At 40.0% G+C, this 16,805-nt stretch overlaps 1 protein-coding gene across 13 annotated transcripts in view; it reads left to right on the forward strand.

Moving 5' to 3' along the window:
• NRXN3 (neurexin 3) overlaps nt 1-16,805 on the forward strand; it is a 1,234,604-nt gene that overhangs the window by 906,356 nt on the left and 311,443 nt on the right. For all 13 annotated transcript variants that reach the window (XM_087724996.1, XM_087724986.1, XM_087724939.1 and 10 more), the window contains one exon: nt 15,594-15,775. In XM_087724996.1, coding sequence (XP_087581122.1) covers nt 15,594-15,775 — 182 coding nt within the window. The remainder of the gene's footprint in view (nt 1-15,593; nt 15,776-16,805) is intronic.

Below are 16,805 nucleotides of genomic sequence, written 5' to 3' on the forward strand. Positions count from 1 at the left end.
AATCAATAGAAAAAGCCTAGCTGAATAAAAAAATAGTCCTAAATATCACACTAACAATAACAGACAAAACATATATTTTGTCTACCAATTGTGTCTTATTTTTGTGTGCTTGTTCCATTTGTATACTAGCTTTTTGACAAAATAAAAAGATGATTTATCATTGAAAATAGAGCAAAATAAGTTGAAGAATGATCTTTGTGAAAGAGATTAGAGGTTTCTCATTTTGGACTCCCAGTTCCAAACTACTTCCTCTTTAATCTTCAGATTTAAATTAATTATTCTTACATATATTTTAAAGTTTAATTTGATATAAATAAGTGACCTCCTGCTAATGCTATTTATTATGTACTCACATTGTTCTTATGAAACAGGATGCTTTTTCTCTTGAGGTAAACCTAGGTCGCATCATAGTGATAGAACCCACTTGGTTCATAGATCTTTGATAGATCCACAGTTGGTTCATAGATCTCAGGTTAAAGGAACCAGTTGGAAAAAAAAAATCCTATGACCCAGGACCAGTGGTGGGAATCAGCCAGCTCGCACCTATTCGAGGGAACCGGTTATTAACTTTCTAAGCAGTTTGGAGAACCAGTTGTTGGAAGAAATCTCATTTTGTTTTTTTCCACTTCAAAGGGCTAATCCTGTAAGGAAGACAGGAAGGAAACATTCTGGTGTTGTTTCTAGCCTAATCTTTATTGCCCTGCTTACAGAAACTGCCTCACTGGTTAACCCTTATTACATTCTAACAGCTAAGGCGAAGCACCCATCGACCTGAGTGACGTTGAGTTGGCCACACTCACCCAGTCACATGACCATCAAGCCCCTCCCACCCAGTTGGTCATTCGGGCAGAAAACCGGTTATTAAATTATTTGAATACCACTACTGCCCAGGACCATTATTAACAGTCTGCACTGCCTTATAAGCAATTTTCTATACTGCTCATTTCATTATGTTAGTTCTTTCAGTATTAGATTCTTTTGTATGTGAGAGGAACCATCAGTATCTGTTTTTGCCACTTCCAACGTTCCAAATAAGATTATTTCATTTCGGCCATAGACCATTTCATGGCTGAATGCTGTACAGCATGGAGCCCCCTTCCCCATCTGTGTTTATGGTTATATAGATCCCATTTGCATTGTATGGTCCCTGACATTAAAGTCTTTTCTCTAAAAAATGTCCCACTTGGTATTCTTTGGCTTGATTTGAAATTAGCCTTAGAGGTCATGCCCCTCAATTGGTACACTTTTATATTTATATTGGTATGAATAAGCAGCAAATGGTAAGGGTGAAGGTTCATTTCTTCAAGCTTGCAGGTTGATTTCCGAACATTTCATTACCAGGCTAGATAACATCTTCAGTGGAGTTTAAGGGATGTCAGTGTCAGTGTTCTACATCTCCTAAACTCCGCTGAAGAGGTTACCTAGCCTGTTAACGAAACCAACTCACAAGCTCAGAGAATAAAATGTCATCCCTCAGCAAATGGTAAGTCCAATGAAAGAAATAATTATATTAGTTGCCTTTTTCAAATTGTCTGAATTCCTTTATCCCACTGTACCTGAAGGAGTTTGGCCTTCACATATCTGAATGCTATCCAATGATCCTGTCTGTTGTTAACGCACTATTATATTTTCACTCAGTGATTGAATCATTTCAGAAACAATTGTTATGAAATGTATACATCAATTCATCTTACCCTCAACTACCCAAAACACTGTTAGTAATACAATATGATGTTGGCTGTGTAATAGTATACATGTGATTATATGTTATGAAAATGAAAAAATAAAAAACTGTATAAAAAAAGAAACAGTTGTTATGACTGCAAGCATGTTTCATAAAAACTGCAAACTTCAGTTTAGTGACAGCAAAGCATCCCTACCATTATGCCTCTAGAATGACCTACTCTATAAATTGCTACATTAACACATACAGGTAGTCCTTGACTTATAACAGTTCACTTAGTGACCGTTCAAAGGTACAATGGCACTGAAAAATGTGACTTATGACTGTTTTTAGAAGTTATGACCTTTGCAGCATTCCCTTGGTCATGTGATCAAAATTCAGGTGCTTGGCAACTGGTTCATATTTATGACCATTGCAGTGCTCCAAGGTCATGTAATCACCTCTTGCGACCTTCTGACAAGCAAAGTCAGTGGGGAAGCCAGATTCATTTACCAGCCGGGTTACTAACTTAACAACTGCAGTCATTCACTTAACAACTGGGACAAGAATGGTTTTAAAATGGGGCAAAACTCAGTTAACAGAAATTTGGGCTCAATTGTGATCATAAATTGAGGAGTACCTGTACTAAAAGCTGGGAAAAAAACCACATTCAGAGAGCACTGAGTATCTCTCATTTCAACCCTGAGCTACAAATATTTTCCTTTATTGGTATGTATGTATGCATACATGCATACATGTATGTATGTAGCCATGTATGTATTATTTTTTATGGCACCCATCTGACCTATAAGGTGACTCTGGGCAGCTTGAATGACTTGAAGACACAACTTTCAAGCATACTTTAAAATAAATTTATGAAAGCATTAAGCTCACATAAGAAATAGGTCCTCCTTGTTCAATTACTGCTTCTACACAGTTCTTTAGTACAGTCCTTGCCAATGTGTCTTTCCTGATTTGAAATGGGTGTTGCTTTATCTAGCTAGCTGTCCTTTAATTGGTTTTGATATATTACTGATTCCTCTTCTCTCTTAAGCTTGCTACTCACTAAGAATACACAAGAAGTATTTCATCACCTTAGCTACTTGCAAATTCTGCCAAATAAAAACATGAAGTCTGCTAAGCTAGTGAATCTGACTTCAGTTGAATTGATAAATTCTTGCTGCATGAGGAGAAAACTGCATAGTTACCATACTTAATAATCGTAATGAGAATCCTAAGAGGAACTCACAAAAAATAGTATTCAGCTGAAACCCTGTAATGAAATAGCAGAACTCTAGAGAATAGAAAAATCAAATTGATGGGAAATAATGGGCTAATTGGTCATCCTTTGTCTCGTGCTTTCCAAAATGTGGGCTTTTGTTAAGGTCAGTTTCTTTCTTTGTTAAGCAGTTGCTTAACATATATCCAGTTCTTTTAATAAACACAGGTAAAAATACAGTGATATGCTCTTTATTTACAAAAGATTACAAAGAAGAGAACAGAAACATATAATTAATTAAGAGATAGTAGAAGGTTGCATGATGTCAGCTTCTGCTTTGCTGCTGCTTCAGCTGCCATGAAACGGGAAGGGGGGGGCGTGTATGTGGGAGGGTTTTAATTGATGTGCTGGAGGACTGATGGAGGAATGTTCTAGGATGTACCAGTCGTTGGGATTGCGCATGCGTACGTGTTTCCCGCCTGCATCAACGGCCTTCACATTCCATCTTGGCCTGTCTTTTTGAAGTTATCTCACACCTGACAATTGAAGGACTTATGATTGGACTGGAGCTTTGATCCTAAGGGGGGGGAACGGGCTTTGCTATATATCAATTGCTTTCGCGCCATATTATTCAGATTTTGCTTCACTGCTGCTCGCTTACCATTTCTAATTAGTAAAAGTACTTTGGATTTCCAACCCATGGAGTCTCTTGGTCTTCTTTCCTGATTATGGAATGGAGTGGGGCGTGACAAGAAGCAAAATCTGAATAATAACCCTTTCCAGGAGATTTTCTGTCTACCGAGAAGGGAAATAATGTCTTCTCCGACCAGAGAGGAGGAGGGGGCCGTTGGCGGAACGGATTCCAGTGAACTGGGACCCCCCGACCTTTCTTTACACCAGCCCAGCCCATCTGACCGACCTTTGCACGAAGATTTATTTCAACTGCAAATTTCCAGTCAGCCTGAACCTTCCCCCCTACCCCGTTGGTCAACTTCAGTGGGGCAAAGAGAAATAGAGACAAGCTGGAATGCTGGACTTACCCAAAGACCTCCTCAACAAACTTCGCTGGAGCCAGGGGCCGTGAGAAAACCTCAGGCGGGTGACTTCAATGAATATTGGAGCCAAAGAGGCGATGAAGCAGAATGGAGAAATTATCAGCACCAGGGCCCCGTGAGGAGACCCCAGCGGAGTGAGTTACCTGATTATTGGAGTCAAACATTTTTGGAGGACAGGAGGGGGGAGGAGGAAAGAGACTGGAGAACTTGGCAACGTTACCCACGCCAGGATTCTCCCCCACCCCCCCCTCGGCCTGCATCACCCCCTGCGGCTAGAGGTTTCGCTGATCAAAGAGCACCTCCACCCCAGGCTCCCCCCCGAAGGCACCGTATGGCTAAAATCCCTCCTTTGCCTGTGCGTTTTAATGGGGCTTCTGCTAGCCTCGCCTCCTTTCTTATGCAGGTTTTTAACTACATGGAGATTTATGGCCGGGACTTTGAATCTGACATTTTAAGGGTTAGAATGGTCCTTTTATCTTTGGATGGTGAGGCGGCTGCGTGGTCGACTGCTTTGCATATGTCTGGTTCTCCCCTCTTGGAGAATTTCCACCGTTTTATGGCAGCGTTCCGTCGACGTTTTGATGACCCGTTGACTGAGAAGCGAAACAAATTGAAGTTTTTAACTTTTGAACAAGACGACAGGCCTGTCGCTGAATACATCCAAGAATTTCAATGTCTGTCTCAGTACATGAGAGGCTGGGGGGAGGATGCGATGCTGGACAGATTTGCTGAAGGCTTAAATCCTGAAATTTATCAACAATGTGTTAATCGTAACCTCCCGAGGCACTTAATCACTTGGTTTGAGCATGCGGCTGACGCTGAGCTTGACTTAATTCGTCTGCGCTATGCCACTGAAGAGAAAAGGAAGCGGAAAGAAAGGGCTGCCAAGGCCCTCCCCCCTCCTGCTACTCAAGCGCTTTCCAAACGCCGAGGCGACGCGAGAGAGCCCCCTTCTGGCTCCTCCAAACCTTTAACATGCTTTCGCTGTGGCAAGCTTGGGCATACCGCCCCCCTCTGTCGGGCGAAATCACCCCTCTCCGCCCAACCCCCTCCCAGACGTGAGGAGAAGCATGCAAGAGGCTCTGAAAAGAAAAAGAGGGAAACTGCTTTCGCTGGAGAAACCAACCCCCCTCCTCTTGCCCAACCATTGAAGGATGACGCGGATGCTAACTACTCTTCTTCTGATGACTCAGATGACGACGCTTCACCTCGCTGGGTGAGTTCAAACAAGGGGCCCCTTCTACTCCCTATTGAATTAAAAGTTCCTCCTGAGGGGACACCTGCCACCCTCCTAGCATTACTGGATTCCGGCTGTTCCCGGTCCATGATCAACCCAACCATGGTTGAGAAATTAGGCCTCAAATTGCGCACTTTGAAAACCCCTATTGTTTTTTGCCAGATAGACGGATCCATTGCAGGGGGGGGGCCCGCCCATTTTTTTACTGAACCTTTGGAAATGACAATGGGTACCCACACTGAATTAATCTCTTTTGTGGTCGCACCTGGCATGGACAGACCACTTATTTTGGGCATCCCATGGCTCCGAAAATGGAACCCTCACATAAATTGGCGGACAGGCCGCTTGCGTATTCGCTCCAAAGTGCCTCCAGTGGGGGAGGGCTCTCCAACCCAGCCAAACGTCACTAACGTTCCTGAAGTGGCCGCTAGAGGGCAGGAGAGTATTGCAGGAGAGGAGAAAATTCCGAAAGAGTATTTGGATCTTAAGGAAGTCTTCAGCGAGCAATCTTCGGACATTCTACCCCCCCACAGGCCTACTGATTGCTCCATTGACATTTTGCCCGGGGTCAAACTCCCAAAACCCCGCATTTACTCCATGTCACCCAGGGAAATGGAGGAGATGCGTTCTTTCATTGACAAAAATTTGAAACGTGGTTTCATTGAACCGGCCCGCCCCAAGGTGGCGGCCCCTGTGCTATTTCGTGAGAAGAAAGATGGGTCTCTTCGTTTGTGTTGTGACTTTAGAAATTTAAACGCCATCTGTTCCCAAAACCTCTACCCACTACCCTTGATGAAGGACTTATTGGCACAATTGGGGAAGGGACGCATCTTCACAAAATTGGACCTGCGAGAAGCTTACTATAGAGTACGCATCAAGGAAGGTGACGAATGGAAGACCGCGTTCAACTGCCCTCTTGGTTGTTTCCAGTTCCGGGTTATGCCTTTTGGCCTACAGGGGGCTCCTGCTGTATTCATGCAATTTATTAATGAGATCCTACACGACCACCTCTATAAGGGCGTTATCGTATATCTAGACGATATCCTCATTTATACCCGCAATTACGACCACCACGTCAACCTGGTGCGCACTGTTTTGAAAAAACTCCGTGCTGCCAACCTGTATGCCAAGTTGTCTAAGTGTGAATTTCACCAAGCTACTATTGACTATCTGGGCTATCGTATCTCCCCTGATGGCGTTGAAATGGACCCTGAAAAAGTGAAGGCGGTCACTGAATGGGACGCGCCCAAAACGCGTAAACAGTTGCAAAAGTTTTTGGGTTTCGCTAATTTCTACCGTCAATTTATTCCCTCTTTTGCCGACATTGCTCTACCCATTACTAATTTGCTCAAAACTAAAGGCGACCCGAAACCAAAACCCAGTAAGCCTTTGGACTGGACCATGGAATGCCAGGCGGCATTCGAAAAGCTTAAACGCCTTTTTGCAGCTGAACCAGTTCTTAAACATCCTGATCTCGACCGGCCGTTCGTTGTCCAGGCGGATGCCAGTGATGTCGCCGTGGGGGCTGTTCTGCTACAAGCCAATGACCAAGGTAACTTGCAACCTTGTGCGTACACATCACGTAAACTCACTGACACGGAACGGCGCTGGGCGGTCTGGGAGAAAGAGGCTTTTGCAGTCCGTTGGGCCCTCGCTACTTGGCGCCACTTCCTTGAAGGCTCTAAGCACCCATTTGAAGTGTGGACTGACCACAAGAATTTAGAAGCGTTACGCACACCGCGCCGTCTCTCCCCTAAGCAGATGCGTTGGGCCCAATATTTTAACCGTTTCAATTTCACTCTGAAGTATATCCCGGGCGGAAAGAACTTCATGGCCGATGCTTTGTCCCGGTTACCTCAGTATAATTGTTCCAAACTGAGTATCGTCCAACCACTCTTGGCAGCTCCGGTGCTCACACGTCAACAGACCAAGGCCCAAAAGGACGTGCCTCACGATCTGCTTTCTGACCTCAAAGCAGCTCTTCCTCACGACGACTGGTTCCTGAACCATCGGGACGAGTGCACCATGAGGGACGATCTACCATGGATTGGTGCTAAATTATACATCCCCGCTTCCCTACGTCTTGTGGTCCTTCGTCGCGCGCATGACTCCAGGATGGCGGGTCATTTTGGGTTCGTCAAAACTTTGCACCTTGTGAAGAGACAATTCTGGTGGCCCTCTTTAAAAAAGGACATTGAACTTTATGTTTCCAGTTGCCCGGTTTGCGCTACCGCCAAAAAGCCACCGGGGAAACCACACGGACTTCTGCAGTCTGTCGCTCGCCCGGTTGCCCCGTGGAAGGAGATTTCTATGGACTTTATTGTGGAGCTTCCCGAAAGCCAAGGGCACACCGTCATCTGGGTGGTTACTGATTTGTTCTCCAAGCAAGTTCACTTCGTGCCTTGCCACAAGATTCCTTCCGCCAAGGCGTTGGCTAAATTATTCCTTTCTCACATATACCGCTTGCATGGGGTCCCCGACCGTATTATCTCCGATCGTGGAGTCCAATTCACATCTAAATTTTGGAAGGAGTTCCTCACGCGCATTGGCTCCGCCCAGGGCCTTAGCTCCGCCTACCATCCTCAGACTAATGGCGGCTGTGAACGTACTAATTCCGTTCTGGAACAATATTTACGTTGTTTCATCAATTATCAACAGGACGATTGGGTGGACTTGTTGCCGCATGCTGAAGTGGCTTATAACAATTCGGTTCACTCCAGCACGGGCTTCACCCCTTTCCGGGTCGTTTACGGCCAGGATTTTGTTCCTATCCCCGAACTGCCTACGGCCCAGCCTCAGGTTCCTTCCGTTGCGGACTGGAGTGAACGTCTCAGTCGCCTTTGGCCCCTTACTCTTTCCACCTTGGACGCTGCCCATAAGGCTCATAAGAAGCAGGCTGATAAGAAACGCTCTCAGCCTTATGAGTACCATGTTGGAGATTTAGTGTATTTGTCCACGAAATTCTTGCATACTACACAAAAATCGAAGAAATTGGGTCCCAAGTATGTTGGCCCTTTCCCGATTGTGAAAGTTATCAACCCTGTTTCTGTTCGTTTGCAATTGCCCAAACATCTCAACCGGATCCATCCGGTGTTCCATATCAACCTCATCAAACCAGTTCGAGTCTCCGACCTACGGCCCGCAGATGACCCTCCACCTGCTCCGTTACTTATTGATGGGGAACGTCATTTTGAAGTCCGGGACATTCTGGATTCCCGTCGGCACCGTAATCGCATCCAATACCTTGTGGCTTGGAAACATTTTCCCCCCTCCCACACGGAATGGGTTGATAAGTCCCACGTTCGTGCTCCCCGCTTACTGCAGAAATTTTATGCTTCTTATCCCGACAAGCCTTGACTTTTCTCCTTTCCCTCTCTTGTTTGTTTGTTATTTGTATGTCTTGTTTGTTTGTTTTTTTTTTCTCTTCCAGGCCTGACAGCCTTTTTTCCGGGGGACGGCCGGATGTCAGCTTCTGCTTTGCTGCTGCTTCAGCTGCCATGAAACGGGAAGGGGGGGGCGTGTATGTGGGAGGGTTTTAATTGATGTGCTGGAGGACTGATGGAGGAATGTTCTAGGATGTACCAGTCGTTGGGATTGCGCATGCGTACGTGTTTCCCGCCTGCATCAACGGCCTTCACATTCCATCTTGGCCTGTCTTTTTGAAGTTATCTCACACCTGACAATTGAAGGACTTATGATTGGACTGGAGCTTTGATCCTAAGGGGGGGGAACGGGCTTTGCTATATATCAATTGCTTTCGCGCCATATTATTCAGATTTTGCTTCACTGCTGCTCGCTTACCATTTCTAATTAGTAAAAGTACTTTGGATTTCCAACCCATGGAGTCTCTTGGTCTTCTTTCCTGATTATGGAATGGAGTGGGGCGTGACACATATTCTTTACCTGTTATTTCAGGTAGTACGGTTTGCTGTTCTTACATGGTATTGGATTAATAGAATGAGCAGTATATTAATTAGTATTATTTTATTGCCCTTCTTTCGTGTGTGTGTGTGTGTGTGTGTGTGTGTGTGTGTGTGTGTGTAAATATAGGCATATGTAGACATACATGTAAACATGTACATATACTCTATATTCTGTTACAATTGTGGCTTGGTTTTGTAATTACTGAACACTTATGTTTTACTAAATATATTATCTGGAGCTCATGTATCAGAATCTATTAATGGTGCAGCTGTATTTTTCTGTGTTAGGGAAATGATTGCCAATCGCTCACAGTTTCTGTTATTAGCAGATTTGGGTTATCTAATATTTGAAAATTTTGAGCCAATGCAATTTTACTTAAAAGTAAATTCTACTGTATTTAATTAGGATTGTATGATAAACATATTATGGCATTAGACACAATAATCTACATATGCTAAATGTCTAGTCATAAGAATGACTTATTCACCACTTTTAATAGCATAAAATATCTACCTGGAGATGCTACCAACCTGTTATAACAACTCAGTTTATAGGATTATTACTTTTAATCATCCTTAGTTCTCTTCACAAATTCCTTACTTGAAGGAACAATGGGAATAGATTAGAATTCAGAGGGAATATTATTTTCCTTGGAAGTTATTTTCCAATATATGAAAGGGCAAATGAATTCATATAGCATTATTGGGAAATATTATGGTTGGTTGCAAAGTCAGCCAGATATTTAGATTGGATTTTGCATTTTTATCCACTTATCCAGTCCTTCCCAAGAACCTGAGATAGGCATCTATTGTTTGATGGTGTTAAAGGTATCTTCTCAGGATGTAAACTGTTCCAAGTAAGTTGTTTTTGCATTTGACTAAGGAGGATTTGTCAATGCTGATGGTGTTCAAGTGGTGCTTCAGATGTTTTTGGATTGCACCTAAAGTCTTATTAGTCTTAGTATAGGTAGTATCTTTGCTTTCTTTTGCCACAGTCTTTCTTCTTTTATATGCAGGTCTTTGCATTTTGTGATTTTCCCCAGTTTTTTGCAGTTCTATTTTGCTATTATGTATGGGTAATCTACAATTAGATTCATAATCAAAGACTGATCCAAATTTAATAATTCAAATTCTAACCAAAGTCCTAAGAATTATCCAAGAATATAGGCCGTTTCAAGCAGGATATTTTTGTTGTTATTAAATTTCCAGATATCAAAGACATTTCCTAAGTATGGCTCTGAGGGCTCCAGTAACAACTGGTATATCATAAGCATTCAGCTTTGATGTACAAGTTCTGGTACGTCATCAGTTTTTCCAATTGTTTTTGCTCAACCTTCTTTTCAGTAACTCTTATATCAGCCATGTTATGAACAAGATGCCTTTCTGTTTGGATCTTAAAGTTCTATAAAATCTTAACTCACTTATTTTCTAAAATCTTCTCAACTTAATGATCCCAATAGTTTGTTTCTTTTTTTACAGTCAAATCCAAAATTCTGGCAAAGTTATTACTATTTTAATTTATTGACTTCCCAAATCCAGTGCACAATGGTAGCATAAAAATTAGACAAAAAAACCCATAAAACATCTAAAAACATTAAGTAAGACAAACAGATTAAAATGATCTAATATACTGTAAAATCAACAATATAAAATAGAGGCCCTAGAAAAATATTAAGCATCAACCCCAGGCCAGTGATCAAAGCCAGATGGCCAAGTTTTCCAGAACTCTAGGAGTTTATCTCTTGCTGCTGTTCCAAAGATGCTGTTCTGATGTCTTTTCTTCTTTGATTTGTCCCTTCACATTTTGTAAAAAGAGATGGAACTTACTGGGTGACTTTTGACCAATCGCTTTCCCTGTTTCAGAGGTTTGTTGAAAGAATAAAATAGGAGATCCAATTTGTCTTTTCCCAATATTTCCTATATGATGTAGAACCTTTTAATATTTTCATAGATTCACAGAGTCCTGTGCATTTTCATGTCAGACTTCATCTTGTTGGCACTGAAATGTCTTGACAGGTTAGTCATTATAATTGAATGTAATTGCCATTCTCTTGACATGCAGTATGTGCAACCAAGTAGCTCCCTGGAAGAAGTGTGTTCAACAGAGGGAGGGGATAAGAATTATTTTCAAAGGTGAAGCTTACATTCCTGCATTAAAATTTTAATTTCATTTTCTTCTATTTCTTGGCCCCTGCCAACCCTGTGCAGGTATGTGAATGCACAAAATGATAAGAGGTTGACTAAAATTTATGATGTGAAATGGAAGAATGTGACACAGGACTGACATTTTTTTATGTCAATTATAAGTTATACAATCCAGTTCTATGCTACTAGTGAAAAATGAACTAAAATATGAAAAGTCATGGAAGAAAAAAAAAAGATTTGTTTTTTAAAAAGGTGAACTACATTGCTAGCAGGATCCTCTGATGCTACTATAGGCAATTAAAATTGAGCAACACATCATGTTATAGAATAATAATAAATATAATTCAAAGAGCGAAGTCATTAAAATTTATCCAGTCAACAACCTATTAGAATTGTCAGCATATGGGAAAATAACAGTTTCATTCATTATTGCAAACTACTTAAATCTAATTATTAATAATATAAATAATAACAGCAACAATAAAATATTAATTTGGGATAATGTTGCAATTTATACCAACTGGTATATGTTTTGACAGCAGGCAAGTAACATGTTTACAATATCTGAGCATGACCAGTGATATCATTATACATGATATGAAAGAAGGCTTTGCTGGAAGATCACTATAGAAGAAGGTTTACCATATCTGATCCTGCTTTGCTGTGTACATCTCTGATGGAGAACTTCCTTGGAAATAATTGCCTACATCAATATTTTTTTTAAATACAATTGTTAAAGTTTATTGATACAAACATAAAAAATGAATACAAAGTAATTAAAAATATACGGTAAGCTTTAAAAAATAGAAAGTACAGAGAAAGAAAAAAAGAAAAAGAAAGAAAGAAAGTGGAAGGAAGGAAGGAAAAAATATATAAAGAAATAAAGTGACTTCTGCCTTCATTAAGACAAGTACTTATCATCTTCTCTGATATTACAACAAAATAGCTCTTCTTCCTTCCCATATCTCATCACTTCTTTATAAACAAATTTTAAAAGCCTTGTTGGACCTTATATACCTTTCCTTTTGCTGTTAAGAAAAGTTGAACTTTGAATAGTATTCAAAATTTCTTTTCATTTTCTTTTTGTCACTTCTCATAAACTGCTTCATAAATTTAACATGTCTCTATTTGTAAATCCAAGATAAGAAAGTCATCCAAGTTACTCTTGTGTTTTTTTTTTACTTGTATATGCCTTTTAATTAATAAGACATCAGCTGGTTTCATTTTAAATCATTTTTTTTTGTAATGAACATTTTCCCACACTTAAAATCTTCATATTTTTAAATAGGATTTCAAACAACCCACAGAAAATATTCTTATAATTCAAAATCTTATTTCAAACCCATTGACCTCTTAATCCATTTATAATTTCCCCAAAACAGTATTCACCTCTTGACTGTTTATTCCAAAATAATTTTAAGACCTTAAAATTACATAAAACCTTTTTTACCAGGGAGTGAAAGGAATTTCAAATTGCGTAATGAAACTTACCTTTCTGAAGGTTCTTAATATCCAAAAAGTAATTTCCAAAATAATTAAGTATGCAAATTCTTGTAAAGGTCCCAAATTGTTTCTTGGGCAGAGATTGGTTTACCTTGACTCCCAGAGCAATAAAAATCTGCCAAAAACTGTTATGGTTTTCTTTGAGTGAATCACTGTATGGAGCACCTGTGAACTGCCCGGAATTCTCCTTATCCAGAGGGGAATTCTGATCCATTTGTTGGTTCCTTGTTCTACCACTGTTATTGGCTCAGCTCTCCATGAAGTCCCCCATTAGTCCCCCATTGTTTCCTTTGAAGTCCTCTGCAAAGATCCAAATGCTTATGTTTTTAAACATCCCCAATGTTTAACAACATAAGCATTTGGATCTTAGACATTTGCCAAGATCAGTCCTTTTCAAACAATGTATGTTTGTGTGTGTGTGTGTTTGACTGTGTGCAAGCTGATTTCAGTAAGAATTCTGAAAATCATGGCTTAGAAAAAGCAGAATTCTATTGGCAAAATAATAAGCAGTATTAATAGATACAACCAGGCAGTCGGGGTTATTCATTGAGGACAGTGGTGGGTTCCGGACCCTGTCGCAACCAGTATGCTGCGATAGAGCTGGGCATCCACCATGCGTATGCATGCTGCACACTCATGCGCACCCATCACCCATGATGCTTCAGTTGCTCAGAGGAGCGTTGCACAGGTGCTGTATGCTGTGTGCGCAAATGGCCCGGTTGGGTCAAATACAGCTAAGGAACGAGAGCGAGCGGGTAGGCCCTCTGAAGCACCGTACCAGAATGGTGCCTGTTGCTCCCAGCAGGCACCGGTACACCCATACTGGGGCATACCACTTGAAACCCACCATTGATGGAGGATGGATAAACAATGTCAAAATCAAAAGTTTGGGCAATCAAAACCCTTTCCCCTTTAACAACTGTGTGATGGATATGAAGGACATTTTGACACCCCTCCCCCATGGGTACTCCTGAGACATCCAGTGGATAAAGTGTTGGATTAGACACAGGTACACGTCCATCATCAACTATGATTATTTACAGCCCATCTTATTTACAGCATTGTCATGATTGCTCTTTCGGGGAAAATTAGAGAAGGGATGCTATACATGTTACTGTAGTCTTCTCTTGGTGAAGTGAGGTGTAAATTTAGCAAATACATGAAATAAATGTGTCTGTTGAATCATCTGTCAGGGTGCTTTGAATTGGATTCCTGCATAGAACAGAAGATTGGATTCTATAGCTTTTCAAATTTTAAAGTTCTACCCTTTAAAAAAAAGCATTAGCTTATTTCCAGAATATTTCCACTGTGCTGTTCTGTTAATGAGCCATTCTAAGCTCTTACAGTCTTTTAGAAAATTAAGTTATCCATACCAATCATTGGAAGGTATGGTCCTTCTGAAACACATAGAGTGCATAATCATACTTTAATCTCTGTGTGTAGCTGACTGGTTCCTACAGATGCTGTGGTTTAGGTATTTAACTGTGCTGTGGATGTTCTTTGTTTGCTTTGCAAGTAAAACAATAATGAAATAGTGGGCACTTGGTGGTGCCTGCTAGCTCTCTTTATTGCAGATGCTATTTTTCTTTATTTGGCAACTGGCACCTGAAACAGACTTAAACAGAATGTGAAAAATAAAACCTATTTCATGTAATATATCTTTCTTTAAAAGGAGCTGCCACTTATTTGCTTGTGTTTCTCTTGCCAATCTTGCTATCTCTTGCTCTGTAAACTCACTGGGATTCCCAAACACAGCATGAATATTCATTTTAGCAATTTTTGGGAAATATTTAACGAATTCAAAAAGATTATCGCAATGTATATAGCATTCATTCAGTAAGGCTGAAGAATGTTGTTCTTCCCAATATCTTATATTTACTTTTAGAGGAAATTACTGGTCAGAAATTTGATGGTTTTGATTGATACCCTTTCTGTTCCCCAGTGAAAAACTTGTTTTCCATTTTTCCCCAACCACAGGCCATGCTCTGCTTAATGAAGAAAAGCTAAATTAATGAATTGATTAGAAGATGATCCTGATTTGTTTTATCCTTGATAAAAAAAATTAATAAAATACCAACTTCTCCATCGAAAGCTATACTGAAAGATTTTTCTTCTTCTCCCATAATGATTGTGTGTAATGCTTTTGTGTGTTAATGTCATATATATCCAGAAGCCACACTTTTTTTTAAAAAAAGGCAGAGCCAGGATAAAAAAAGTCATTAATTCTATTACTAGCTTCTGATTAAAATCAACTGGTTGTAAAATAGCCAGTTAATAATAACCTTCAAAGGTTATTGAACCTTATTATTAATAACCTTTTGTAAAGTTAACTGTTTACTCCCAAGCAGTAACTAATGTTAAAGGGAAGTGATTTTATGGCTATCTATAACCATTTGTATCTCTCACCTCTCCCCATGTTTTTAACATAATTAATTTTTCTGCTGTTTTCTCAATATAAGATGATGATCCTAAACCCATATATTTTCCAGTAATTATAAGAGTGGGGTGGTGGCTTACTCTTACATACAGTAACTATGGTATTTGCCAGAAACATGAAATGATTTTTTTAGGCAAAAGAAACCTAACTTGATGGTTTGTCAGTGGGTAAAACCTTTTAGAAATAGTGTAATTATTATATAGTTGAGTCTACCAATGCTCACACTTTGCATATGCTTTGTTATTAATTCATTTTGTTCACATCTTTAATTCAAACTGACACAGCGCCCGAAGGCTTTCATAACTTTCTCTAATGGAATTTTGCACTTATATCTAATACTATTGGACGCAGTTGAAATGTTAATATAACTGACTAAGTTACCTCTATATGTTTTTTATGTGTGTGTTGCAGCTGGGGCCACATATATCTTTGGGAAAAGTGGAGGCCTCATCCTGTATACTTGGCCAGCAAATGATAGACCCAGCACAAGGACAGACCGCTTAGCTGTTGGGTTCAGCACAACAGTCAAAGATGGCATCTTGGTACGGATTGACAGCGCCCCTGGCCTTACTGACTTTTTACAACTTCATATAGTAAGTACAGATCTTTTATCCTTCATTTTGCCTTTGGTTTTAATGGCTACACAAATGCATTTAAACAGCCAAAGAAGAAAATAAAACAAAAACAAAATCCTACTTATAAAGTACATATTTCTAACAAATGTCATCTTAAACACCAATTAAAAATTGTTTTTTTTTCCAATAGTGTACATAAAATGTATCCTGGATGAGTCTAAAGATAATCTAAGCCTTTAAGTCTGCTTGTTTAATATTGTCTTAATAGAAGCAACTATAGTTTACATTGGACAAAATCTAAATTTATACTTTTGTAGGGTCAGACCAGCGTCTCTTTGTCCATTGCACTCTTATGACTTTGTTTTTTTTCCCCTTGACTCCACTGGCCAGGTCCCATTACTAGATATGGACATAGGGCAGTAACTGGTACATTCTCTGAAGTCAACAAAACAGCATTTGCACTTTTTTCCTGTGCCTCCCTCAGTACATGCCAAACCCCCACCCCATTACATGTATTTTCACCTGTGGTTTACTTGGAATATCCAGATGACATATGATTGAGAACTGTTGATTGCATTATAGAAGAAACATAAAAAGAAGCTATAATAGTCTTAAGAAATGGCAAATTAAAGAGGGTGGAAGCTAACTAACATTTCAGTCTCAGCAACCATATATTAGTAACTAGTACATACATCTGCAAACTGGTGCTCTCTAGATTTTTTAGATTTATAGTTTTCAGATTTGTCAGCCAGAATGTCTAATACCTGGTATTTCTGGGATTTGAAGTCCAATAAACCGGAGATAGACTGCATTGGGTATTAGTCTCCAATTTTATTGACTGTGGGATAATGGATATCTGATCATAAAACGGTGAAACTGAAAATGACTCAAAGATACACATAAAAGAGGATGAATAAGGAACCAATTTATGGTTTATTGTATAATGCAAATATTGGGAAAAAAAATACCAGCATCTCCTTGCTACCTATTTAACATGCCATCCTTACTACTCCTATGCTTGATTTCTGAAGAAAAAAAAAACCCTTGC

The sequence above is a fragment of the Thamnophis sirtalis genome, unplaced genomic scaffold (genome assembly GCF_051295495.1).
Source record: "Thamnophis sirtalis isolate CommonGarterSnake01/CBP01778 unplaced genomic scaffold, rThaSir2_p1.2 scaffold_1, whole genome shotgun sequence".
NCBI classification, from domain to species: Eukaryota; Metazoa; Chordata; class Lepidosauria; order Squamata; family Natricidae; genus Thamnophis; species Thamnophis sirtalis.